General features: G+C 45.7%; 1 protein-coding gene across 5 annotated transcripts in view; it reads left to right on the forward strand.

Moving 5' to 3' along the window:
* The window catches only part of col11a2 (collagen, type XI, alpha 2), a 64,207-nt gene that overhangs the window by 11,726 nt on the left and 25,451 nt on the right, over window positions 1–27,030 (forward strand). The window contains exons 2-20 of one of the 5 annotated variants that reach the window (XM_035428206.1): window positions 1,221–1,382; window positions 3,074–3,284; window positions 3,753–3,915; window positions 4,126–4,248; window positions 9,639–11,042; window positions 13,134–13,259; window positions 15,811–16,032; window positions 18,950–19,003; window positions 19,332–19,373; window positions 19,628–19,690; window positions 20,057–20,131; window positions 21,287–21,373; window positions 22,208–22,264; window positions 22,752–22,805; window positions 23,458–23,511; window positions 24,208–24,261; window positions 24,634–24,687; window positions 25,452–25,505; window positions 26,031–26,075. In XM_035428206.1, coding sequence (XP_035284097.1) covers window positions 1,221–1,382; window positions 3,074–3,284; window positions 3,753–3,915; window positions 4,126–4,248; window positions 9,639–11,042; window positions 13,134–13,259; window positions 15,811–16,032; window positions 18,950–19,003; window positions 19,332–19,373; window positions 19,628–19,690; window positions 20,057–20,131; window positions 21,287–21,373; window positions 22,208–22,264; window positions 22,752–22,805; window positions 23,458–23,511; window positions 24,208–24,261; window positions 24,634–24,687; window positions 25,452–25,505; window positions 26,031–26,075 — 3,104 coding nt within the window. Of the gene's footprint in view, window positions 1–1,220; window positions 1,383–3,073; window positions 3,285–3,752; window positions 3,916–4,125; window positions 4,249–9,638; window positions 11,043–11,728; window positions 11,897–13,133; window positions 13,260–15,810; window positions 16,033–18,949; window positions 19,004–19,331; window positions 19,374–19,627; window positions 19,691–20,056; window positions 20,132–21,286; window positions 21,374–22,207; window positions 22,265–22,751; window positions 22,806–23,457; window positions 23,512–24,207; window positions 24,262–24,633; window positions 24,688–25,451; window positions 25,506–26,030; window positions 26,076–27,030 lie in introns of those variants that run through there. The other 4 variants (XM_035428207.1, XM_035428208.1, XM_035428209.1 and 1 more) reach the window with 4 other exon arrangements.

The following is a 27,030-nucleotide window of genomic DNA, read 5'->3' on the forward strand; positions in this document are numbered from 1 at the left end:
AAGGTTGTTGAACACATTTTTCTTTTATAATTTTGTCCTTAAACTTGTTAAAAGCAAGTATGGAGGTTTGGCTTTGCCTAGGAATTATTCATTATTTACCAAATGGTTAGTGTTAGTGGCCAGGTGTCCACACTTTGACCAATTAGGAGCCTGTTGATTCGCCTTCATCATCAACTGAACTTTTTAAACCTCTCTTTATGTAATTGTTTGCAGTGTGAATATGGGACTTTTATTCTTCATGGCATAATCCCTCTGAACACAAAAAGCACCTAATTAAGAAAAATTAAAATCCTGGGACTGCAGTTGTGGTTGGGGCGAAAACCAGCACACACAGAGGTCCCCTAGGACCAAACATGAGAACCATTGCATTGTGGGATTTCCTGTCACTTTCCTGCTGATTATTTTAAATCCAGCTCAAACCAGATCACTCTGGTATTGCTCAGATAAAACTCTCTTTGTCTCTCAGACAGTAACCGTTTGAAATTTGTAGCGTAAAAATCCTCACAGATCACAGCCTTTCTGGGCTGAATTCACATTCCTGCCTGGTTTTATTCGTTCTGAACTGGGGGACTCAGTCTCCCGTCCTGGAGGGCCGCAGTTTCTGCTGCCTTTTGTTTGTGCTTTACTTTCAATCCGTAAGCAAATTTAGGCCTTGGTAACAATGTGTGAGGAGTCTTTAGCCAATCAGTGACTTAAATTAAGAACTTACTGTGAGTGCAGGAACACATCAAAAACTCATAGATACAGTGGCCGTCCAGAATTTGAGTTTAAGATCCCTGATGTTGATTAAAGGGTTGTAAAGGGGTACAGCAGCAGGAGGGTACGTTACTGCTAAACCTCGACTGAACACTTACACCCCCAAAGAGGAACTACGGTGTTACCCGTCTGAGTTAGAGCGCAGAGAAGAAGTCGATCGACGCTGCCTGTGTCAGAACACACCAGCAACTCTGTGTGGTTTAGACAGCAAGCCTGACCTGTGTGCTGTTGTATTAACTATTCTTTCTCTTTCTCTGCCTCTTCCCTCTTTCTCTTTCTCTGCCTCCCTCCCTCTCTCTCTCTGTCTCCCTCCCTCCTCCTCTCTCTCTCTCTCTCTCTCTCTCTCTCTCCCTCCCCCTCTCTCTCTCTCTCTCTCTCTGTCTCTCTCTCTCTCTCTCCCTCCCTCCCTCCCTCTCTCTCTCCCTCTCTGTCTCTCTCTCTCTCCGTCCCCCACCCCCCCCCAGACCCAGTGGATGTCCTGCGGGTGCTGCAGCTGCCCTCTCTCCCTGAGGGAGTACGGAAGGTTCCGGGCTTCTGCACCTCCCGCCGTTCTGGCTCCGCTGACCAGGCCTACCGCATCACCAAGAAGGCCCAGATCTCCGCCCCCACCAAGCAGCTCTTTCCAGGTACGCTGTTCCCCTGCGGGCCGCCCAACCCAGCGCTCAGCCCCCTGTCGTGACATGCCACTCTTGTCACAACTCCACCCACGACATGCCACTCCTGTCACAACTTCACCTACGACATGCCACTCCTGTCACAACTCCACCCACGACATGCAGCTTCCTGTCATGACCCCTGTTATAATGTGCGGTCTCCTGTCACAACATGTTCTCTCCCGTCACAACTGCTGTCACAACATGATACTTCCTGCCACAGCTCCCGTCACAACATGCAGCTTCCTGACACAAATTCTGCTTCCTGTCATGACTCACGTCACAACATGTAGCTTCCTGTCACAACTGCTGTCGCAGCATGATGCTTCCTGTCACGACTCCTGCTTCCTCTCACAAATCCTGTCACAATATGCAGCTTCCTGTCACAACTATGGTTCCAATAGGATTCCCGTCAGAACTCATCGCAGCGCTGTTCTGTCTCACAGCGTGCTACCAGGTGTCACAGCACACATCCTCCATCCCAGCACATCACTGCATACTTACATATTGCTGTGTGTAACAGAATTTGGTCTCCTGTCACAACATGTTGCCCCAGAATTCTGACATGTACTGCTACATGCCACCACCCTGTAACACATCGTCCCTTGTCTCAGCACACGGATTCTGTCTACAACAGGTCTCTCTCTTTCATGGCACATAGCCCCATGACAACGTTGTCACAATATGATACTAAACTGTCTGCTCGGCACTCGAGAGATACAGTTAACTCGCAGGTTTAGGATTAAAGTGCCTCGCTGTGGAAATTAGTCATATCCATGTACTGCCTGTAGGGGGCAGTGTCGGTTTCTTCCCTGGAGTCTCAATCTAATGCTTTCTCACACTACTCCTCCATTCCCTTATCGTACTCATCAACAGTAGTTACGCTTTCTAAAGGAATCTCTTCTGACTGATTAATGATACCTAACACACAAAATAAGAACATAAATAAAAGAAACTGAAATTCACGTGAAAACACGATTAAAATGCGTACTATGCAGGATTTTTATCCTTGCTGTGGTCCTGTGTTTGCAATCAAAGAGTTCTCCTCAACCCCACCCACTCACCTCCATTTTTATATTTTATGTCCTTTTTTTATACCATTTTTATTTTTATAAACCTGTGTTTTTGATAGCTGTCACCATTGAGGAAAAGCAATTCCAAGGCTGACTGGCTTTTGAATGAGTCCCAAGGTAAATCCTGCATAGTATGCTGTTAGGTAACAGGAAAATATGGCACAGGTGAACCAGACAGGACAGACAGGACTTCAAATTCAAAATCATGGGGAAACACGATCGAGCAACATGGTACACTCTCAGAAGGGTACAGTGGATGTACATTCTTGTTAAGGAACAAATGTACCCTTAAAGTAGAATTATATTCAATTTTGGTACTAATAATTGGTACTTTTCAGAAGAAAAAAAGTGCTAATTAATTATGTATCACTGGCCAGGGGAACAAAAGGTACAAATGAGTTACGTAGCGCTGTCTGGGGGTCCACCTTTGTGTCCACCTCTGGGGTCCCACCCCTGTGAGAAGCGTTTGTACCCTTTAGGCCCCCATGCATGCCTTTCTTTCTGAAAGTGTGGAACACACAGGACCGCTCGGCGGTTAAAATCGCTGCGTGTTGAGACCGAGCTGCCGCGTCCGCCCCCCCCCCCCCGCAGGTCGGTTCCCGGAGAACTTCTCCATCATGGCGCTGGTGAGAGCTCAGGCGGGTCTGCAGGCCTTCCTGCTGTCCATCTACAGCGAGCAGGGCGTGCAGCAGCTGGGCGTGGAGCTCGGCCGCTCCCCCGTCTTCCTGTACGAGGACCAGACCGGCAAGCCCGCCCCCGAGGACTACCCGCTCTTCAGGGGCATCAACCTGGCCGACGGCAAGTCAGTAACACCCCTGCCCTGCCCTCAACCCCGCCCCTATCCCCGCCCCCATCCCCACCCTCAGCCCCGCCCCTATCCCCACCCCTTCCCTGCCCTCAGCCCCGCCCTCAGCCCCACCCCAACCCCGCCCCTATCCCTGCCTTCAGCCCCGCCCCATTCCGCCCTCAGCCCCTCCCCTATCCCTACCTTCAGCCCCGCCCCCATTCCACCATCTGCCCCACCCCCATCCCCGCCCCATGCTCTATCCCCATCCCCACCCTCTGCCCCGCCCCTATCCCTGCCCTCAATCCCGCCCCCATCCCACTCCCATCCCCGGCCTCAACCTCACTGTGACCACGCCTACTCTTTTCCTCCTCTTTGCCTACTCTCGCGCTTCCTCTCCCTCACTCCCTCTTTCTCTTTCTTTCCGTTTCTTCATCCCCCACCGCGTTGCACCAAACCGCCGCTGTTCCTCCTCCCGTCCTGCAGGTGGCACCGCGTGGCCATCTCGGTGCAGAAGAAGAACGTCACCCTGCTGCTGGACTGTAAGAAGCGCATGACCCGGCCCCTGCCCCGCAGCGAGCGCCCCACGGTGGACACCAAGGGCATCACCGTCTTCGGGGCGCGCATCCTGGACGAGGAGGTGTTCCAGGTCAGAGGCTCCGGAAGGTTCTGTCGCCCCCCCCCCCCGGAAGACACCGGCCTGAGAACAAGCTGCTCTCTACAGACTCAGTGTCTGTAATTCACACTCTGACTCAGGAGTTCTCTTGATGGGGATTCTGTTAGGGGGCGTTTCCCTTCGTACGTTTATGACTGAGGTATTAAGAGTTTGTGTGCGTCTGTGTGTTTTCGTCGTTCTCAGGGAGACATCCAACAGCTGCTGATCGCGTCCAACCCCCAGGCCGCGTTCGATTTCTGTGAGCACTACAGCCCGGACTGTGACTCCCCCCTGCCCAGGACTCAGGCCCAGGACCCAAACACCTACGTGAGTGACAGGGTCACGACTGTGACTCACCCTGTGAAACACAGCAGCACTGGAGCGCTGTGTATGTAACACAACCGAGTGTCCCACACACACATACGCATTACACACACACACACACACACATACACATACACTCATTATACACACACACTATACACATATACAAACACACACACGCACTATACATATACACGCATTACACACACACACACACACACACGCACATACAGCGTATACACATACACTCATTATACACACACGCGCACACACACATACACATGTATACATACACACTATGCACATACACACATTATACACACACATTATACACATACACTCATTATACACACACACTATACACATACGCATTATACACACACATGCACACACACACACACACACACACTATGCTGCTTATGTAACACAACCATGTGCCTCACACACACATACACGCGTGTACACACACCACACGCACGCCCTTACGCCCTCCTGCAAGCAGTCCCCTCCTCGACCAACACAAGTAATGACAACAGCCATCAAGGACCTATGACTCCGCCCCCTACACCTCCAGGAGGGCCAATCAGAGTAAGCCATCAAAGTACAGCTCCTGTCCTGATGCACCACTGAGTTTGTATCAGTCCATGCTCTCTCTGTCACTCTCTTTCTCTCTCTCCTCCTGGACAAACTATCAGAAAAAAAACATGTCTAACGTCAGAGCCTTCCCAGCCAATAGAATTAGACCAGGGACAGTGACATCATCCCTCAGCTTCCTATACATTGAATTTACATTTATGTCTCCGTGACAACACAGTCAGCACTAAGCAACAACGACCAACTGACAAAGAAGGCCTTAGATATCCCAGGATGCATCAGGTAAATTTTATGAGAGTGGGGGAGAGAGAGACAAGAGAAACGCTGGGGAGAAATGGTGATACAGACTATCTGCTTACTCTTTCAGCATTGCCTTTTTTAAATTTTATTTGTTTTACTTTTCGCTCTGTTCTATCCTTTTTTTACTATCATGTTTCTGTCATGTTCCAGACTGAGGGATTAGGGAGATGCACAGAAGCAGCACTCTCAAAAACAAAACAAAACAAAAAACTGAAAACATTGTACACAGAGGCAGAGAAAGAATTACAAGACAAAGAGAGAGAAGATTAAATTGACAGAATAAGCTGTATTTTAGCAGAAGCTACTCCTCACAAAAGTCTGAATAATTAAATAATTCAGAAATATTGCTGTGAATATAAATGCCATTACATGTCCGTGCACTAACACCACAGAGACCTCGACAGCCTAAAGACGTACAGACACAGGGAAAGCAAAGTTTAATCTCAATGGAGAAATAGGTACTGAGGGCAGTTAGAGATACTGGGGTCAAAAAGTACATTTAATCTCTACATTTACCCATTTCACCTCACTGGGCAGTTTGGTACCCTAGTGCAGCTTTGATCATTAGACACGAGTACCATCTTAGTATTTAGGTTTTTCTTTGGGGATGGGGGGGGGTTCTCTTTGATGGTTTTTACAGAAAAAAAAGTGGATCATATTCATAAAGCATTTGCAAAATTTCTGTTTGCTTTATGTGATTATATTTATGTTAAAATATACTATTCCTTATGCTGTCTTTGCTGGGCATTTTAGCCCTTTACGGTGTAAGATCCCTAATGTGTGACCAACCGCTGATGTCACAATCACTACTGCTAATTGAAAGCAACTGTGTTCTAGAACAGTGACTGAAATTCGGGAAAGAAAACATTCCAAAAAACCTAGACTTCAAAGGGTTAAATGTTAACTAAACTAATTATAAAGACAGATTAAGAAAGACTGATAGAGAGAAAAACAGATCATTCAAATAATTACATCTTTTGTGTTCTGCAGGACAACTGTACATTTGTATGGAAGTAAGGCAAATGTAGCTTATTGTTATCATAAGACAGTAGGAATGGTTCTTAGATATGATCCATGGATTTTATCACAGCTGCTAGAGAATAGCATCAAACGCCCCTGGAAATGTCCTGGTGTCGTTCTCTGGTCACCCTGTGTATCAGCCCACCATGTGAAGCTCCAAATTATACATTTAATACACGTTTGGTATTACGCTATTTCCCAAAGATCCTCTGCAGTTCAAAATGATCATGTCATTAAGGGTCATTTTATTTAAAGCCACAGCTCTCTCCCTTCACTGGTTCGATACAACACGTTTTCATGTTGATGCTATTAAAGGGATGAATACGAATCCGTGTGGTTTTTATTCATTGTTTATTTTATTCATTAAGGCGCTTTGGGTGCATTTCCCATTAACCGCCAGCAGAGGGAGCGCCTCGGGTGTGCTAATCGGCACGCCTTCTCTTAATGAATAAAAAATCTGCGCTTTTTCGTTTTTTTGCGGGGATGGGGGGGAGGGGGGGTGCTTTTGCCATTGCTATTGCGGTAAATGCTGCTTTCGTCTCCACTTTGTTCTCTTTCCCAAACCTGCCCCCCTACACCCATTTCCTCCACCTGCCTGAACAACCCCCCCACCCCCTTTTCCCATCACCCCATCCTACTCTATACCCCCCCCCCACCTTTCTCACAGTACTTTGATGAGGAACAAGATGACTATGAATATCCTTATTATTACGAAGACACAACTGGCAGCCCCTCCTCCCCAAACACCTCCCCCTCCCCCACCGCAGGGAACCCCACTGAGCAGGTAACGAGGGAGCGGGAGAATGGAGGAACTGAGGAGGGAGGGAGAGAGAGAAAGAGAGAGAGAGAGAGTGAGACAACGAGAGGGCTCTATTGCAGTTGGAGGTCTAAGACAAGGCCTGAATGTTGCATTGTGGGTTGTATTGTCCGCAGGTGAAGGGATAATGGGAGGTAGCACAGCAGGTCTCTCTCTCTCTCTCCAAACCCTCCCTCTCTCTTTGACCTCCTCATGTTCTCCCTTCTCCTGTTTTCAGGGGCAAAAATCGCCAAAAAAAACCCTCCCCCCCGCCCCGCCCCGCCCAAAAACGCCTCACCACACCGACTCCGCCTCACTCGTCACGTCGCGATAACGTCCCGTCGATGTTCATGTCACGCGTGTGCGTGTGCGTGTGCGTGTGCGTGTGCGTGCGTGCACGTGCGCGTGTGTGTGTGTGTGTGTGCATATGTGTGTGATCTGTCAGTGCACAGTGGGCCCAAATTTCTCTGTGTGTCAGTGACACTGCCTCTCCAGCTCTACATACTGACACTGTCCAGCAGCTGCCAGGACCTCCTGTAAAACAGTAGGGGTGGGGTGGGGTGGGGTGGGGGGAGGGGGGGGTGATGAAAGAAAGGGGGGGGAAGAAGAGAGGGAAAAGGAGAGAGAGAGAGGGGATGAGTGTGTGCCTGCACGTCACACAATGGGCTGCTTATTTTAATTTTTTTGGGGGGTTTTTTTGCTACTTCCTGTCTCTGACTGTCCTTGACGTGTGTTTTCATGCTTGTAGTGCATGCATGTTCATGTGTGTGTGTGCAGGTATGTGTACAGGGGAGTGCATATGTGTGTGTGTGTGTATGCGTATGAATATATATCTGGTTGTACATGTACAGGTGTGTGCAGGTGTATGTATAGGGCTATGTGTGTGTGTGTGTGTGTGTGTGTGTGTGCAGGTGTGTCTCTCTGTTTTTGTGCTTCGTTTCTGCTGTTTTATACGGTTCACCTGTCCGTCTGTCCAAACATCCACCTGTAATCATTGTCCTCTGCGTGTCTCTCTGTCTCAGGGCTCAGTTTAAGTGTGTCTCTCTGTCTCAGGGCTAAGTGTGTCTCTCTGTCTCAGGGCTAAGTGTGTCTCTCTGTCTCAGGGCTAAGTGTGTCTCTCTGTCTCAGAGCTCAGTCTAAGTGTGTCTCTCTGTCTCAGAGCTCAGTCTAAGTGTGTCTCTCTGTCTCAGAGCTCAGTTTAAGTGTGTCTCTCTGTCTCAGAGCTCAGTCTAAGTGTGTCTCTCTGTCTCAGAGCTCAGTCTAAGTGTGTCTCTCTGTCTCAGAGCTCAGTCTAAGTGTGTCTCTCTGTCTCAGAGCTCAGTCTAAGTGTGTCTCTCTGTCTCAGAGCTCAGTCTAAGTGTGTCTCTCTGTCTCAGAGCTCAGTTTAAGTGTGTCTCTCTGTCTCAGAGCTCAGTCTAAGTGTGTCTCTCTGTCTCAGAGCTCAGTCTAAGTGTGTCTCTCTGTCTCAGAGCTCAGTCTAAGTGTGTCTCTCTGTCTCAGAGCTCAGTCTATGTGTGTCTCTCTGTCTCAGAGCTCAGTCTAAGTGTGTCTCTCTGTCTCAGAGCTCAGTCTAAGTGTGTCTCTCTGTCTCAGGGCTCAGTCTAAGTGTGTCTCTCTGTCTCAGAGCTCAGTCTAAGTGTGTCTCTCTGTCTCAGGGCTCAGTCTAAGTGTGTCTCTCTGTCTCAGAGCTCAGTCTAAGTGTGTCTCTCTGTCTCAGAGCTCAGTCTAAGTGTGTCTCTCTGTCTCAGAGCTCAGTCTAAGTGTGTCTCTCTGTCTCAGAGCTCAGTCTAAGTGTGTCTCTCTGTCTCAGAGCTCAGTCTAAGTGTGTCTCTCTGTCTCAGAGCTCAGTCTAAGTGTGTCTCTCTGTCTCAGAGCTCAGTCTAAGTGTGTCTCTCTGTCTCAGGGCTCAGTCTAAGTGTGTCTCTCTGTCTCAGAGCTCAGTCTAAGCATGTCTCTCTTCCTCACGGTGCAGCTGGACAGCTCAGTGCACACCTGGTTGTACAGTAGTGTCACTGGCATCAGTTTTGGGCCCCGGGGCACCAGGCGTTACCGCCAAACTCGCGGGCTTACTGGGTTTTAATAAACAAGCATTTGCTGCTTTTTAAAAATTAATAATAATCATCATAATAATAATAATAATGAATAATAAAGAGGATGGCATTACTGGAGAGAGCAGCAGAGCTTCGCCATGGCAACACGGGCAGCGGGCATGCGGCAAAGCCTACAGAAATTCCCATCGCAATTCCGGAACTATTCCAGACAATAATGAGCTTGGTTTTGGAAATAAATTATTCCACCTCGGGACACTCCAAATTCTAATGCCTCTAAGCCGCAAGCATGGCCCCAGGGCTGCTCCGCTTTCACTGTTGTTCTGATAACTAAATAAAGCGAAATGTAGAAGTGTGTTGTATCCAGTAATGCCAGAGTGAACTGAAAAATTAATACCAAGCCTAAGCCATCTCAATGTCACTGTGTGTCATAAACATCCACCCATGTCTTTGTCTCTCCCTCCATCTCTCCATCCCCAACCACTTTAAAACCTCCCAATTCCTCATTTCTCCCTCTCTCTCCATCACCCTCCCTTTCTATCACCCTCTCACTCTCTCTTTCTCTCTCCCACCACACTTTTTCCATCCTTGCAATTTACAAACTGCTACACAACACCACAAAAAAACACATACAGCAGAAGAGCAAAGCTGCCAGTGAAAAAACTGAAACTCCAGAGCCCATCGTGGCTAAGGCCAAACCAGCGGTGGCCAAGCCAACGGCAAAGCCAACACCCAAATCCAAGCCCGCCGCTGCCGCCGCCGCTGCCACGAACAGCAATGAGAAAAGCACCAATGGAAAAAATGGTGACGTGAAACCGGCCAATGGCAAAGCCGAGGCTAAAAAACCCCTAGTTGTCAAAAACGGTGATCCAAAGCCGGCCAATGGGAAAACCGAAGTTAAAAAACCTTCAGTTGTCAAAAAAGAGCCAAAACCAGCCAATGGCAAAACTGAAGCTAAAAAAACTATCGTTGTCAAAAAAGAACCGAAACCGGCCAACGGCAAAACTGAAGCTAAAACACCCCTAGTTGTTAAAAACGGTGAACCGAAACCAACCAATGGCAAAACCGAAGTTAAAAAACCCCTAGTTGTTAAAAACGGTGAAACAAAACCGACCAATGGCAAAACCGAAGTTAAAAAACCACTGGTTGCCAAAAATGGTGATCCTAAACCAACCAACGGCAAAACCGCCGCTCAGAAACCTGTAGTTGTGAAAACCGGAGACCCAAAACCAGTCAGTGGCAAAAACGGCGAACAGAAAGCCGCCAATGGAAAAAACGGTGACAGCAAAACTGCAGCCGCCAAAATTGGCGATCAGAAAAAGGGCGGCAAGATAGAGAAGGAGGCGCCAAAGAAACCCGGGGTGACCCCAGTGGCGGCAACGACAGCCCCAGCACTACCCGCGACTGCCGCCCCAGCCCCGGCGGTAACCGTGGCGCCGGTTCCCGCGGCAACCGCCAAAGCTACCAAAAAGCCTAAGAAAGCGCCCACCCCGGCGGCGACCGCTGCCCCCATCCCGGCAGCGACCCCGGCGCCCCTCCCAGCCGCCACCGTCCCGCCGGTTCCCGTGGCAACCGCCAAAGTCTCTAAAAAAATCCCCTCCCTCAAGGACGTGCTTAAGAAAGAGGTGACGTCAGCACCGACGGCAGCGCCAACGCAAGCTCCCACCCCAGCACCGACCCCGACGCCAGCTCCCAAAAAGCCTGCCATAGTCGCCAAAGTAGAAAAGCCTAAAATGCCCGTAGAGAGCAAGGCATCGGTTGGCAAAGCAACAGCCAAGTCGGATTCCAAGTCCGTGAGCCAATCGGTGACCAAATCCATGACCCAATCAGCGACCAAATCCGTGAGCCAATCGGTGACCAAATCCGTGAGCCAATCGGCGACCAAATCCGCGAGCCAATCGGTGACCAAATCCGTGATCAAGTCCGCTTTCGTGAGCAAAAACCTGCCCCCCTTCGGCAAGTCTGTCATCAGCGGCACCATTGTCTCCGTACCTGCGCCGGCAAAACCGAAGAAGTCGCCGGGAAACGGTTATCAACAGGTACAAACGAAGGGCCCGGGGGTGGCTGCCCGACGCCTGCCTCTTCAGCCAGCTGTTCTGCTTACAGGACCACTCTCCATCCAGGTTTTCCGCCATAGCCCACTCCCGAGCGCTCGTCAAACTGTGGGCGCACAGTTAGCCTTGGCTCTTTTATTCCATTTCCGTTCCGTCCCTGGTTTCCTGGGGTTTCTGAATTTTAAAAAGTACAACTGAGACAGTGCATTGACAGTTCTGACACGAACTTTGAGGCATCACTCAAATTTCCAGGAGTTAATTGTGGATATTTTTTTGTCACGGTCCAAAAAAAAAAAATAATTAAAAGATGAGAACTCTGAGAATTCTACGAGTTCGGGTTCACTAGAGGCGCCATTGTGGGTTTTTTGTTTGTTTGTTTGTTTTGTTTTTTTGGACCACTCTATTTTGGTTTCGCTTAGCAACTATTGCAGCTGTTCAGAGGCTCGTGTGGAAACGCGGGCGGACAAAAATAATTATAAGCTCAAGTGAAAAAATAAATAATAAATCTTCTACAGTGGGGAAAAAAAACCTGGATTGTGAGGAGGTGCTCGGAACCAATGTTGGCACGTACATATCTGGATCACATCCACCCTTTAATATATCATACATTCTTTATGCTGAGAAATGCTATGATATAGCGGTGTGACAGACGGTCACGAGCGCCGCGTCTACACTGCCTCTACGCAGCCGCACTCTGTTTCTCACAGTCTTCCCCTTTTTTTATCTTCTGAAGCTGGAAAATGTTTTAGCGTCTCTCCTAACTTAGAATAGATTGAATGGTGCAAGGACTTCTGAGGCCGAGCAGTGGATTCAGCATGAAAAACCAAATCCAAAGTACAGTACGTGCATGCGCGTTTCTTCCCCTTCGCTTCATTTCGTGACAGTAGGAAAAGAAAACTGCATTCAAAGAAAAAAACTCAACGGTCACAACGGTCAACGATACTTCCACACTGACTGTCCTTTACATTGTTTCTTTTTTTCTGTCCTCTTAAATATCTCTCATGTTGATCATATTTGTCATAAATATGAGCACGGCAGTCTCACAGAATGGGACGATACTCGGCCTGCGGGACAGACAGTTATGAATCCGCCGTCATCGTGCGCGCAAAGCCTTGCATTTTGCGCGTTCAAGTGTCTGACTAAAACGCAATGCGGGTCCCGCTCCGAAATGTCCACCTGTAATTTATTTATTTCATCGCCTGGTGGCCTTGCAAATGTTTAACTGACTCTGCGCCCGTAAGCGCAGTGCGCAATAGAATGAGGAGCGAAAGGTGAGTATGTTCATGTGTCCCCTCCCGTCTCTGATTCGCTTCGACTTACGTTGAGGTAATCATCAAAGGCGAGTAGAACTTAATTCTGTGAGGCTGTCGTCTATTTGTCTGCCTGTCTGGTTGTTACATCAATCGCTTCTTCGCTGCCTTCGGTTAAGTTCCTCGGTGCTTAACAGAAGACACGAAACCAAACATGTACTTGTCGCCTCCGACCAATATTTATGAAGGGTAACGATGATGGTCGTCGACCCGTTCATCATTCTAGCTGTAATGGGCAGTGCAAGCGACCTTTCGAAAAACAATATTAATCAAATAAAAGTCGGAAGAGCCAGCTTGACCTCCCTGTCATTCAAATCATGGCATTGTGGCTTTAATAATAAAAATTTAAAAAACTAAACACAAAAAAAACGAACTTACACGCAAAAAAAAACACCGAATTGAACTTTCAATTCCAAATGCGTGCGTTTTTCCACAGTCAGAACTGCCACAGAGCAAAGGAATTGTAGCTGGAGCTAACAACCTTGTGAAAATCCTCAATTTCACCTTAAAAAAGGTTTTTGATACCAGCTTAATTTCTCTGTTCATAAACTGGTGGAAAAGCACCAGCTCTTAACTGGCAAAAATTAAAAAAATAATAATAATAATATAATATTTATTCTCTGTATATATTCTGTTTCACCTCTTTGCCTATAACGTTATTAATAACAATAATCCTGACTTGCTTTAAACTAACCGCTCTTTCTCCCTCAAATCTGCCTGCCTCCACCTTGACCCCGCCCACCTCTCCTCGGCCCTGACCTATCAGGACATAGATCCGGCCCAAAGTGAGGCTGGCCCCACCCCCACAGAGGCGGATTATTATTACACCTTAGAGGAGGAGAAGTTCCACCCAGAGAGTGAGGTGATTGGACGTGAGCCAGCCACGCCCCAGGTAACCTTACACGGGACCAATCAGAGAAAAGGCCTTGAACAATCAATCAATCTACCTGTGATTGGTGGGTTGTTCATAGGTTACCTTTAAATGGAAAATACCCGAACACATTTTACTTGTTTAATTAAAGGCAAAATTAGGTCAACTAGGTAAAATCAGCCTCTGTAATCATTGAGTGACGTGGGTAGTCTGTTTTTTTCCTTGTTATTATTTTTTGATCAGTTATTAACTATCTCCCATTGCCATGACATGAATACATTGCAAAAAAAATAATTTTCCCCCTGAAATTTTGAAACAAGACTACATGAGATACATTTTTTCTTATGTTCTCTTATTACAAAACAAATGTTCTTATGTAACTATAGTTTTTTTTCTTTGCCAGAATATTTTCTCCTGTTCTTGTTTTCAAGAGTGCTGTCTTCGTTCAAATACATCTCTTAAAACAAGAATGACACAAATATTGTGGCAGGAACGAACTATTACAGTTAATTTTACGTAAACATAAGGAGGGTTTCGTGCTTTTCCTCACAATAAGAAAACACTTTGAGAGAAAATGAATACCATGCAGTCTTGTTTTAGCACTAATATCCCAAGGAAAACATCCAAACAAGTTGAGAAAATTATATTTTGCAGTGTATCTGCAACACAACTTCCAGAACTTGTGTTGTATTTCCCCTCTCCATTTCCAGAAGATCTGAGAAATGAATTAAATTCCTCACAATGTGGAATAAACACCTAATCTGGATATAACGTTAATTAATAAATGCAGTAGTGGTAACACTTAGCATCATCATCATCACCATCACCATCACGCATTATGCTATGCCTTCGTCTGAGAGACAATGAGAATTCATAGCGAATTTCGCACAAACATGTTAACTGTTTACTGCAAATTTCATTTTATCATTCCTACACACACCGCAGGAGTTATGATTGAAGTAATAGGTTATTTCATAATTTTATTAAACTTCTGGATTTAAGGTAAGATTTCATATATATATATATATATATATGTGTATGGTTTGACAATTTAGTGACATAATTAAATTACTTTCTGGGGTGAGCTGTGAACAAAATCGTTTGGACTCAGGGTTATCTGTAAGTGATGTGCTTTTGTTTTGCTAACCATTTCATGGTTTGCTATTTCAATAAGGTGCGGGTCTTGTGTTCCCTCAAGTTAAGAAAAATGAGCATATCAGCCAAGTCCTGTAGGCCTGTGTTTAAAACGAGCGTTTGGTAAGTTACGAATGAAAACAGTGCTCATTTAGGCGTTTCTATTTCCCCAAAGCAAAGGGCCACGTCACGAGCTTGGATGTGTGTTTGTGCTGTGTGTGTGTATGGCCAGGTCTGGCTACTGCACCCTGGAAATGTGTATTTCCATTACATTACATTACATTACATTGTACATTTCCCCCCTGCAAGAACAGCCGGGAGATGCTTTCACGGATTTAACTGCATAAAATCACGATCATATGTGATTAGAATGTCCTTATCTGAGCATTCTAATTCTGATGTAACCACCACTACTGGTGATTGATTGAAATCAGTGGAGTTCTAGAACATTGTTTTACAGTTATCCAGAGCAGGGTTCTGAGAGAAAATGCAGTGTTATACTGCAGCTCTTTCCTCTGCTGTAGATGGTCCCCTTATTCAAATATATGCTGTGATATCAATATGGATCCACTCCATTTACAGACTGACATGAAGTTAGGGTACCAAAGCAACAACATGTTTGCAACATTGTTCTGGATATTGTTTCCTTACAAAAAAGTAGGCTTATTAACATGTAATGAAATACACATAGCACCTCACACACTACACACACACACAGACACACACAGATACGCACGCGCACACAAATACGCACACACACACACGCACGCACAGAGACACACACACACATACACACAATACACTCACACACACACAAGTGATTGGTGAAGCACTTTGCTTTGATGGAAAGAATTAATGAAGCCCCTGTGGACAGGCAGACCAGTCGCAGAAGGAGGATAAGAAGGACTCTGTGACAGAGTAACAGTCGCCACCCAAAGCCTTATCGGTAAATAACCACCTACCGTGGTTATTTCCAGTGCCATCCTCAAGTCTGGGCTTAGACATGGTTGGGAAAAAAAACTGCTTATCCGATTGGTGCAGTTTCATTAGTGTCCACTGGGTGTCACTGTTATCTCCTCAGTGTCACTGTTAGTACCCAAGAGGTAAGATTCACACCGGACTGACTCTTTGCCTCCTTCCTGACCTCCATTCCCTTCCTCTTTTCTCTTTGTTCATTTTTGTCACTGTCATCTGTTGCTACTTCCCCCCCTCTCTTTTAACAACCACACTTCCAAAACAATGCTTCCTCTTTTCTTTCCCTCTATTTTTTGCCTCTCGCCATCGCTCTATCGCCCCATGCCTCCTCCTTTCCTCTTCCCTGTTTTTTTTTTACCCTTTCTTGCTTTCCTATCGCTGTCCTCCTCCTCCTCCTCCTCCTCCTCTACCTCTTCCTCCTCCTCTCCTCCTCGGTTTTCCTCTGCTCCTTGGTTCTGAGCAGGTGGAGGAGTCCGCGGTAGAGGAGGTGGGTTTGACCAAGGCGGGAGAAGTGGGCGGGGCTCCGGACGAGTCCTTCGCAGAGGAGTACGTCACCGGGGACGTGGGCTTGAAGGAATACGACTATTCCTACAAGGACTACAGCGAGCCGCTTCCCGACAGCGAGGCCGGCTTCCCCGATAGTCACATGGGCCCCGCCCTGTCTGCTGTCATTGACCAGGGAGGCGTAAGTCACTCGGTCACATTTTTTAAAATTCCCCCCTTCCCTCCTCCCATCCTCTCAAATAAAATCAATGTTTCAATCGGGAGGGAGACGCTCGCCTGCAGTTGAAACGTGATTTTTGCGGTATGCGGTCTGTGTTCTGTTTTGGATGCCAGCCACAGGTGCATGCTGGTCCTCCTGCAAAATACTCAAGCGAGGTTGAGGTTCATGAAGGCTCACTCGTGAATCCGAATACGTTGGCAGGGCTACTATCTGATGTCGGCGATGCACCGATTTGAACCAATCGTCATCTGTCTCACTGTGAAGAGCAAAACCTTTCGATTGGTCCAAACAAGGCAGTGATTGACAGCTCATTGTAGCTCCGCCTCAATATGGGTGTCCAAGAAACCTCACTCTTCTGTTACTGGAAATTAGGCCATAGATCTGGTTTAATTTGGGGGGGGGGGCACTCTCAAATGTGAGAACCTGACCATGCTCCCTGACATCCAAAACACAGACTAGCATCCAAACCAAAGTCATCAGAAAGTAGAGAGATATCACAGGTGAAGGTGAAACAGAAGGAGTGGAACGGGCATAGAGTCACTTGGTAAAGCACAGAGAAGGGCAACAAGACTTGTTCTAATGGTCAGACTTCAAATAGATTGCAAGGAAAGTCCGATGTGCAGAAGACCAAATGAACAGACAAGGTGGGCTGAATGTCCCTCTCATGATCCCATTCTTTTTGTGTTTTCTTGTATTCATAAACATTTATATGAAAAGGAAAAATCATTTGATCGTTGACAGCGGGCCATTGATTCTCATACACACTGTGGATAAGCTCTATACTGTGCATTGTCTACAACATTAAAGCGCACAGGACCTTCTGTTGAAAAGGTTTTTCTATGTAGCAACAAATACATTTATAGCATCTGTTTTGGGATATATTGTATAAGTTTTTTTAGGAAGGTTCTTAAATATTTGGGCTTCCAGTTACATTTTTTAAATAAACATAAATACACTGGACATGACCACGTGTTAGGTATCAATGTGGCACATTCTATCTGGAGCTAAGATAGCTAAGTTTCAGCACGAGTTAAGTGTTTGTCCAGCTATTGGGAAGGTAAAGGTAAAGACACCTCTACAGTCTGCTGGATGGTAGGCCTCCTGGAAGAGACATATTTGGCCTTGGGTCTCTCGTCATCAAAGTGTGTGTATAAACCATTCTTGTTACCTGCGTGTATAAACCATGTTTCTCCTCTAACGTCTGCCTCTACATCGCTGTTACCGATTGCAAGCATTCTTGTGTATAATTTTTCTCACTTACTTTGTATTCTCATTTAATTAAACTTCATGCTTTTTTGCCTCCGTGGTGGGTCATTAGGCAAAGAATATGAAGTCTAAATGAATAGCAAACATACAGACATGTATATACTCGCCATAGTGAGTATTACACAGTGAGCAAACTAACCATTACATTGTCAGACATTTTGGCTCAAGGTCTTATGTTGCAAATGTCACAGGTTGCATTGCGTTCCCTTGGACCAGCTTTTGGATGTAAGTATTAGACAGCAAATTGCCTTTAGTTAAAGTGAGCACTGGAGCTTATAGTTTGTACGGAAGACATGAGGCCTCCGTGTGTATGTCTGACATCAGTGGAATCCTGTTGGCTGATTTCCACATCACATGTTATGTGCATGCGTTTTGACCTGGGACAGGATTCCAAACTGTGGGTATGTTGTGTGTGTGTGTGTGTGTGTGTGCATCTGTGACGCTCACGTAAATAAAACACAGCAACACAACGCAACAGAAGACCACCGAAGCATTCGCTGTGCGATCTTGAAACGGGTTTGGCTGATGTGTTTCCTTGGACACGTCTGTGAAGTCATTTCCTGTTTCTGTAAGTCAAGGGTCACGTGCCAGCATTGTTGCCAATTGGACAACTTTTTTTCTGTTATTTGTGCAGGGTAAAATGCCCGAGACTGCGACGCCATTTTGTGTTTTTCCTGTGTGTCTCACACTGGTAGGAGCTGGAGCTGTGTATTTAGTTCTTAAACAGTGACATGACTGTTGGAGATATTAAGTTTGTATACAAGATGACAGATGAAGGTCTGTAGTATGACTGTGTGATAATGTTGACTGTTTTATGTTACAGGCTGGGTGTGTCTGGATGCGCAGTGCTGTAGTTTAAATGTGTGTGATGCACAGGTTGATTGTGCTGTGTTGCAGTTTACATGTGTGTTGTGTATAGATTGATTGTGCAGTGTGTAGTTTACATGCATGCTGTGTGTAGACTGTAGACTGATTGAGCAGTGCTGTAGATGACATGCGTGTTGCGTGTACATTGACTGTGCTGTGTTCTGGGATACATGCGTGTTGCGTGTTCATTGACTGCGCTGTGTTCTGGGATACATGCATGTTGCGTGTTCATTGACTGCGCTGTGTTCTGGGATACATGCATGTTGCGTGTTCATTGACTGTGCTGTGTTCTGGGATACATGCGTGTTGCGTGTTCATTGACTGTGCTGTGTTCTGGGTTACATGCGTGTTGCGTGTACATTGACTGTGCTGTGTTCTGGGATACATGCGTGTTGCGTGTTCATTGACTGTGCTGTGTTCTGGAATACATGCGTGTTGTGTGTACATTGACTGCGCTGTGTTTTGGGATACATGTGTGTTGTGTGTACATTGACTGTGCTGTGTTCTTGGTTACATGCGTGTTCTGTATACATTGACTGTGCTGTGTTCTTGGTTACATGCGTGTTGCGTGTACATTGACTGTGCTGTGTTCTGAGATACATGCGTTTGCGTGTACATTGACTGTGCTGTGTTCTGGGTTACATGCGTGTTGCGTGTACATTGACTGTGCTGTATTCTGGGATACATGCGTGTTGCGTGTACATTGACTGTGCTGTGTTCTGGGTTACATGTGTGTTTCCCTCAGGCATCGGTGAGAGCCCTGAAAGGGGAGAAGGGAGAACCTGCTGTCCTAGAGCCTGTGAGTGAAATTAATCAATTACCTACCAACCAATTTAAGTCCTGAGCAATCAATTATCTGTCAGTCAGATCAAAGTTTATTAATCAATTAACCACCGGATGAATTACATTTGTTTTCAGTTATCCGTAGAACTGTGGTTAAATCCAAATTAGCTACGCTGTGTCAACTACTCACTGTATGGGAATTATTAACATTTCGCCACTAGAGGGTGGTATTTTGCTGCAACAACTATTCGTTATCAGAATGCCTGTATAATTAATATCTCACATATTACTCAACCCCTCTGCACCTCCCTGTGTTTCCCGACCTCTCTGCCTCTCTTTCACAGGGCATGTTGATTGAAGGACCCCCAGGACCGGAAGGACCAGCAGTAAGTCTGTCCGATCTGTCCTTTTCTCCCGTCCTCTTTTATATCTCTCCTCTGTATGTTCGAAAGAGTGCGTCTGTGATGTCGTCAGTGTCTGTGATGTCATCAGTGTCCATACACAACAGTGTATCATTGGCTCCCTGTGTGTTGCACAGGCACAAAAGATGCATTCATAAGCAATTATTGTAAAGAATGGTCAATTTATTTAATTATTTTCCTCATCCCTCCCTCCCTCCCTCTCTCTCTCTCTCTTTCAGGGTCTCCCTGGCCCCGCTGGCCCTTCGGGACCCCCGGGTTCTGTGGGTGATCCTGGCGAGAGGGTGAGTGTGCTGCCCCCTACAGGTGGAACCATGTAACAGCATAGGCTCTAAGAGCATTGTTAAAGAGAGAACAAAATACCTGATTGGCTGGGTGCCCAGATCCAGTTCATATGCAATGCTATACTGGCATTCATCATTTTACCATAAAGGCATTACAGTTCTAGAAGAAGTAGCAAGGAAGACTTTGCCAACGGTTCATGTTTGCTGTGAAATGTGTTGCTTGCCATGGGGAAAATGTCTTCAGATGTGAAACACGCAAGTTGTCCGCACATCGCTCTCCGTGAGCGGCTCCAGGTGTTTGCCCACAGAGAACGGTGTCTGTGGGAGGGGTGACTGGGGGTGACTGGGGGTGCCTTGTGTTTTTAGGGACCCCCCGGTCGTGCGGGACTGCCTGGAGCCGATGGAGTGCCTGGTCCCCCCGGGACCTCTGTCATGCTGCCTGTGAGTCACGTCCCAATTCCTGTCCTAGGCCACACCCCCTTTTCTGTCTGTCTATCTAGGCCAGACCCCTCATACCTCTCTATCTGTAAGTGTGCACTCATCTTTCTTACTCTGACACGTTTTCTCTCTCCTTCTCCCTCTCGTTCCTTCCGTCTGTGTTATAGGTCATTCCACCATCTCTCATTTGCTTAATTCTTTCTCTTTTTCTCTCGCTCTATGTCTCTCTCTTTACCTCATAATCACTTTTCCCGTCTCGGTTCCCATCATTTGCTCTCCCTGTTTCCATTCCTTTCTTTATGGTTTTTCATTTTTATTTTTTAAATGTATTTTTTACTTTTGCAGAAAAACAGTGGGCTGTTTTTCAGTCAAGTGACTAATATTTGCATTGTCTCTCAGACTCCTATCTAACCTATCTAAATAGTTATCATGTGACTACTGCTTTTTGTATAGAGAGAGAAGTTCACCGGTTCTGTTGGTACATTACTGTAGCTTAGCAGTTAGGACACTGAACTTTAAATTCTGAGGTTGTAGATTTGATTCCCAGGTGCGGTGCTGTGTGCTGCCCTTGTACTAATGAGGTGCTTTACACATCTAGATATGTAAACTGACTGTCTGTAAAACTGTGTTTGTAGCTCTGCCTCCGAGCATCAGTGAAATGCCTACAGTACTGTAGTGTAATTGAGTTAACTGGCCACAAGGCGGCAGTGTTCCTGAGTTGATTTTGTGTGAGCACTGTGCTGGCCTGTAAAGATGCAGTTCATTCGTTTCGCTGCTGATTAATGTTTGCTGTCACCAACTGAAATGTTGCTTTCATAGATTGAAAGGGTTCTTTCATTTTTGGCTACATTAAACTATTTTTCACTACTCTTTTGCAAGCACACTGTACTGTATACTATTCATACCACTTTTTCACCATTGAATATAATTATTTTCAGTGTATTTTCAAGCTATTGACCCAATATAATAATAATAATAATAATTATTATTATTATTATTATTATTATTATTATTGTCCATCATTTTGAAAACAGATGAACTGAGTGAATGGTGAGTGTTGGAGGCTTGTCAATGGAATATATCAGTGCTCATAACTGAAATTCCCTACCTCCATCTCTCCCTCCCTCCCCCTCTCTCTCTCCCTCCTTTGCCCTGTAGTTCCGGTTTGGCAGCAGTGGAGGGGATAAGGGCCCTATTGTCTCTGCACAGGAAGCTCAGGCCCAAGCTATCTTGTCCCAGGCCCGGGTGGGTAACAGAGCGTGAAAGCCTTACAGCACACTGCACCCGCACTGCACACACTGCACCTGCACTGAGCACTATAAACACTGTACATACTGCACCCACACTCCACCTGTACTGCGCACTATAAACACTGTACATACTGCACCCACACTGCACACACACTGCACCGCACTGCACACACACTGCACACACTGCACCTGCACTGCATACTATAAACACTGTACATATTGCACCACACTGCACACACACTGCACACACTGCACCTGCACTGTGCACTATAAACCCTGTACATACTGCACTGCACTGTGCACTATAAACACTGTACACACTGCACACACTGCACCCACACTACACCTGCACTGCACCCTCACTGTACAGACTGAACCCACACTATACATACACACCCACACAAACCTTTTCTGTTAGCCCCCTCTTGGGTAATAGGATATTTATTTTATGCATCCCCCCCCCCCATTGTCTCTCTGTGGGGCATGCCCCCACTTCAGTTACCACTGCATTACATTATTACTCAGTACAGACATCCCCAAAGGATATTGCCTGATTGTCTTATTTATTTATTTATTTATTTATTTATTTATTTATTTATTTATTTATTTATTTATTTATTTATTTATTTATTCATATATTCAGTCATTTATTCATTCATTCGTTCTTTTTCTAATTTCACAAATTGCAATTACACTGAAAGATCAGAAGAGTCAACACATCAAATGTCAAAGTACAATATGTAGGCTTTGGCAAAAATGTGCATTTTGAATTTCCTTTTGACTTTTGACTATCCTTTTGACTTCCTGCTGTTCTGTCTTCCACCACTAGTTGGCGCTGAAAGGCCCTCCTGGACCAATGGGATTCACCGGTAGACCCGGGCCCTTGGTGAGTGACCCTGGGCTGCATTTCTCTATAGGTTGGAGAGGCGGAGCTTGTTTCCAATAGATCACTTCCTCACGTGGGGAGAAACAGCATTTTTTTCCCCCTCTGTATTAGCAGCATGGTTAAGCTTTTCCCAAATGTTTTCCTTTCGCTGCTCACTAAATTTGACCAAATCTCGCGACACACCGCTCTCAAAAGCAAGCCACGTACTGCCTTTCATGTGACCCCTGAACAGCAGGCCTAAATGTTCTTTTGGGGTTTTAAATTAAGCGATATGCAATTTTAATGACATTTATTTTGCCTTTTGTGAATGGGATTTGTTCAGTTTCATGTAATTCATTCGAATTAAAAAAATATATTTTTTAGAGAATTTGTCTGGCGGCGTACCCGACTTTGGCCAGGGTGGATTCGGAGTGGAACTCCAGTTCAGAAGTGCTGGCTTTGGCGACTCTACTGCGTTTGTTATTTAAGTGATATTTCTTATTTTCAGGGTTCCCCTGGAAGTTCTGGCTTGAAAGGCGATATTGGAGACCCAGGCCCTCAGGTAAGGTGCACCTGGCCGGATGTTTGTCCTGCGTAGGGGGAGGGGGATGGGGGGAGGGGCTCACACCCCCTGCTTAACGTCCAGCTACAGTGAAACAGGATTTACATCCACCCCCCCCCCCCAATTCACCAACAACAGAAAAATCAGATACAAATACCCCAAGGTCATTTGATGGAAAAACTAGTGACGTGGTGTAATCTGTAGAGATTATTCAGCTATGATATTGTTGGGCCCGCCCCCAACACCGTTGATTGACAATTAAGAGGCCCAGGGTCGCAGGGGGATGGTGTCATGTTGCCAGAGACAAGCCGGAATGTTCTGTGTGGTCTTGTACCAATAAAGACACCGGGCGGTAAGAAGCTAAAACACATTGTAGTCATTGAATCCATGAAAGTATAGTGCAACCAGATAACACAACAGTAATCTTCAACTACGGGGCAATGGGATACCCTACCGATGTTCAGCTACAGGAATTTTGCTCAGCTTGTGTGTCTCGTTCACCTCCTGTGTGTGGTGTCTGTACTGCGCTCTGATATAAATACAGAAAGCATGAAGCTTTATGGACCATGTTGGTTGAGCTGGAGGTGCTGGTGTACTGTGATAATCTGTTGCTCCGGTATATGGAGACTGAACCCCAGTTTTTACCACACAGGGCCCCAGGGGACCTCAGGGATTGTCTGGACCCCCGGGAAAATCAGGCCGAAGGGTAAGTGGTTCTGATTCTGGTTCTGATTCTTATTCTTATTCTTATTCTGATTCTGAGTCTGAGTCTGAGTCTGAGTCTGAGTCTGAGTCTGAGTCTGAGTCTGAGTCTGAGTCTGAGGCTGATTCTGAGTCTGAGTCTGAGGCTGAGGCTGATTCTGATTCTGATTCTGATTCTGATTCTCGTTCTGGTTCTGGTTCTGATTCTGAGTCTGATTCTGGTCCTGGTTTTGATTCTGAGTCTGAATCTGAATCTGAATCTGAATCTGATTCTGATTCTGATTCTGATTCAGGTTCTGATTCTGATTCTGATTCTGATTCAGGTTCTGGCTCTGATTCAGGTTCTGGTTCTGCCAGTGTGAGAAGCTGTGTCTAAGTGTCACTCATAGCATGTCCCAGTTTCTAGGTGCAAACTGACTGATGTACGGGTAATATACCTGGGTACCATGCCAGGCTGCCTCTGAGTCATTACACACAATCCCCCACTTCAGTGCTAAGTGCCAAGCAGGAGTGTGCTGGCCACACTGCCAAAAATATTTCAGCGACAGGCTGAAATAAAACAATAAAGGAAAAGGAAATTAGAAAACGATGCTGATAAATTGAAGCTAGATTTCCATACTCCAAGGTAGCTTGCCGTAGAGTTTCTGTCGATTGTACCGTGAGTATTTATTTGTCTTTTCTTCTCGGTGTCTCTCTGTAGGGTCGAGCCGGAGCTGATGGTGCCAGAGGCATGCCCGGTGAATCGGGTGGGAAGGTATCTGTCACTTCCTGGTTTGATTCTCCATCGCGGTTAGCACTCCACGCAGCGATGTCCCCGCCAGGCCGCGCGCTTGTGTTTGTCCCTCTGTTTGTCCGTAGTGTAAAAGCATGAATTCTTCAGTCTGGCTCAAATGTGTGTGTGTGTGCGTGTGCACGTGTGCCAGATTTGGAAAAATTGTACGCTGAAGTAAACTAGATTATTTTCTCTCTTTTCAAATGTGTTTGGGTTACGTCCTGTTTTTAAAATTTCTGCTCTTCGTCACCTTGAGCATGGCATATCCTGTCACCATTAACATGTGCTCTTCCTCTCTCTCCTGCATTGCTATCTCTCTCTCTCTCTCTCTCTCTCTCTTTCCATCCCTCCTAGGGCGATCGTGGGTTCGACGGGCTGCCTGGTCTCCCTGGTGACAAGGGCCACAGGGTAGGTACACAAAGATAGCGTTGGAAATGAATGAATTAATCGATATACTACAAATAGACAGTAAATAGAGTAGAATAGAATATTCTATTTAGTTAGTTCGAATGAAGAGAATGGAATTAAGTACACTAAGGCCCCACCATTAGCTTCTCTGTTTGGCAGTGATGCAGCACAGGGAAGAAAACTGAGTTTGTAAATGGAAGCAAATCCCACCCTATCACAATGTTCCAGGTTGGAAGAGGGGAACGGGAAAGGGTAAATGTTGGGGTTTAGGGCAGGATGTCATCTATCTGTTTACCTAAGGGGTTGTGGGTTCGAATCTCAGGTGGGGCAGGTGTTATACTTCAGTGCTTGTACATTCAAAAATAAAATAAAATAAAATCCATCTGTCAAAATCCACTCTGATAGAGTACATTTTATTCTGATTGAGTTTATTCTTGTGGGTCGTATAGAAACTATGTTATAGTTGAAATTACACTGAATATTGTACTGTTATAAGGACTGTATCTTAATATTCAGCTTGACTGATTGGTAACCTAGTATTTAACCCTTTAAGGTATAAGATCACAAATATGTGATTAGAATGTTCTTAACTGAACATTCTAATGCTGATGTCACAATCACTACTGGTAACTGAAAGCAATAGAATTCTAGAACACTGACTTAGAATTTTGAAGAAAAAAAACATTCCAAAATTCCAAAGGGCTAATTGTAGCATAAGCTGCTAAGATGCTAATCATTCTGCTCTCTTTCCTCACCTGTTTCAGGGAGAAGCTGGAGGCATGGGACCACCAGGTCCAACCGGAGAGGACGGAGAAAGGGTAGGAGCAACAGGAAACAGGAAGGGGTCAGGGCTCAGGCCATCCAGTGAAGCAGAACATAGTCAAGGCAGCACAGTCTATTACAGAACTGCAACTACATTTACCAAAATTTAAAAAAAAAAAAAATCAGCCCAGCCCTGGATTGGATTTTCTTCACGGGCACCAACAAATCAACCAATGTTGTGTGTTGAAAAGGAAAAAAAATTGAGGCCTGCCAAAAAAATGAATGTTTTTTTTTTAATTGCTATTTTTGCTCAAAATAAATGTATGTTTTTTTATGACAAAGAGAATTCATTTTAAAAGAAAAAAAGCCCAGACTGAAAGAACAATAAACCTTCAGTGCTTTCTGAGTCAGCCAGGATTTCTGAGTCAGTCAGTGTGTCTTTTGGTGAACATATCTCTTAGTTTCACTGGTAGCAAGGTGCTGTTTCTTTTTCTGTCTCTCTCTCTCACTCTCTTCATTTTTTCTCTCTTGCTATTCTCTGTTTTGCTGTTTATGCTCTTGTTCTGTTTCTTTGTTGTCAGGGAGACGATGGGGAGGTTGGACCCAGAGGACTGCCAGGTGAACCCGTGAGTGTTTCTCTCCAGCTTTCTGTCGGTCTGCCTGCCTGTCTGTCTGTTTGTCTGTCTGTCTGTCTGCCTGTGTGTCTGTCTGTCTATCCGTCTGTCTGTCTGTCTGTCTGTCTTTCTGTTTTTCTGTTTGTCTGTCTGTCTTTCTGTCTGGCTGTCTGTCCGTCTATCTGTCTGTCCGTTTATCCATCTGTCTGTCTGTCTTTCTGTCTATCCATCTGTCTGTCTGTCTACCTGTCTTTCTGTTTGTTTGTCTGTCTGTCTTTCTGTTTGTTTGTCTGTCTGCCTGTCTGTCTGTTTGTCTGTCTTTTTGTCCGTCTGTCTGTCTGTCTGTTTGTTTGTCTGCCTGTCTGTCTGCCTGTCTCTCTGTCTTTCTGTCTGTCTGTCTATTTGTTTGCCTGTCTGTCTGTCTCTCTGTCTGTCTGTCTGTTTGTCTCTCTGTTTGTCTGTCTTTCTTTCTGTCTGTTTGTCTGTCTGTCTGTCTGCCTGTCTGCCTGTCTGTTTGTCTGTCTTTCTGTCTATCTGTCTGTCTTTCTGTTTGTTTGTCTGTCTGTCTGTCTTTCTGTCTGTCTGTCTGTCTGTCTGTCCATTTGTCTGTCTGTCTTTCTGTTTGTCTGTCTTTCTGTCTATCTGTCTGTCTTTCTGTTTGTTTGTCTGTCTGTCTATCTTTCTGTCTGTCTGCCTGTCTGTCTGTCAGTTTGTTTGTCTGTCTGTCAGTTTGTCTGTCTTTCTGTTTGTCTGTATTCTTGTCTGTCCTCTCTCTTCCATCATGCCTACCTTTGTTGAAGCATCTCTCCAGATATTCCCCTCAGTGGTTGTTTTGCACTGCAAAGCCCCTCCCCCTTTTCTGCCAGTCGGATTGATCCCCTCTCTCTCTCTTTCTTTCTCTCTCTCTCTCTCTCTCTCTCTCTTTCTCTCTTATTAAGAAATTTTACGTGGTGTTGTGCCTTTTGAA

The sequence above is a fragment of the Anguilla anguilla genome, chromosome 8 (assembly GCF_013347855.1).
Source record: "Anguilla anguilla isolate fAngAng1 chromosome 8, fAngAng1.pri, whole genome shotgun sequence".
Taxonomy (NCBI): Eukaryota; Metazoa; Chordata; class Actinopteri; order Anguilliformes; family Anguillidae; genus Anguilla; species Anguilla anguilla.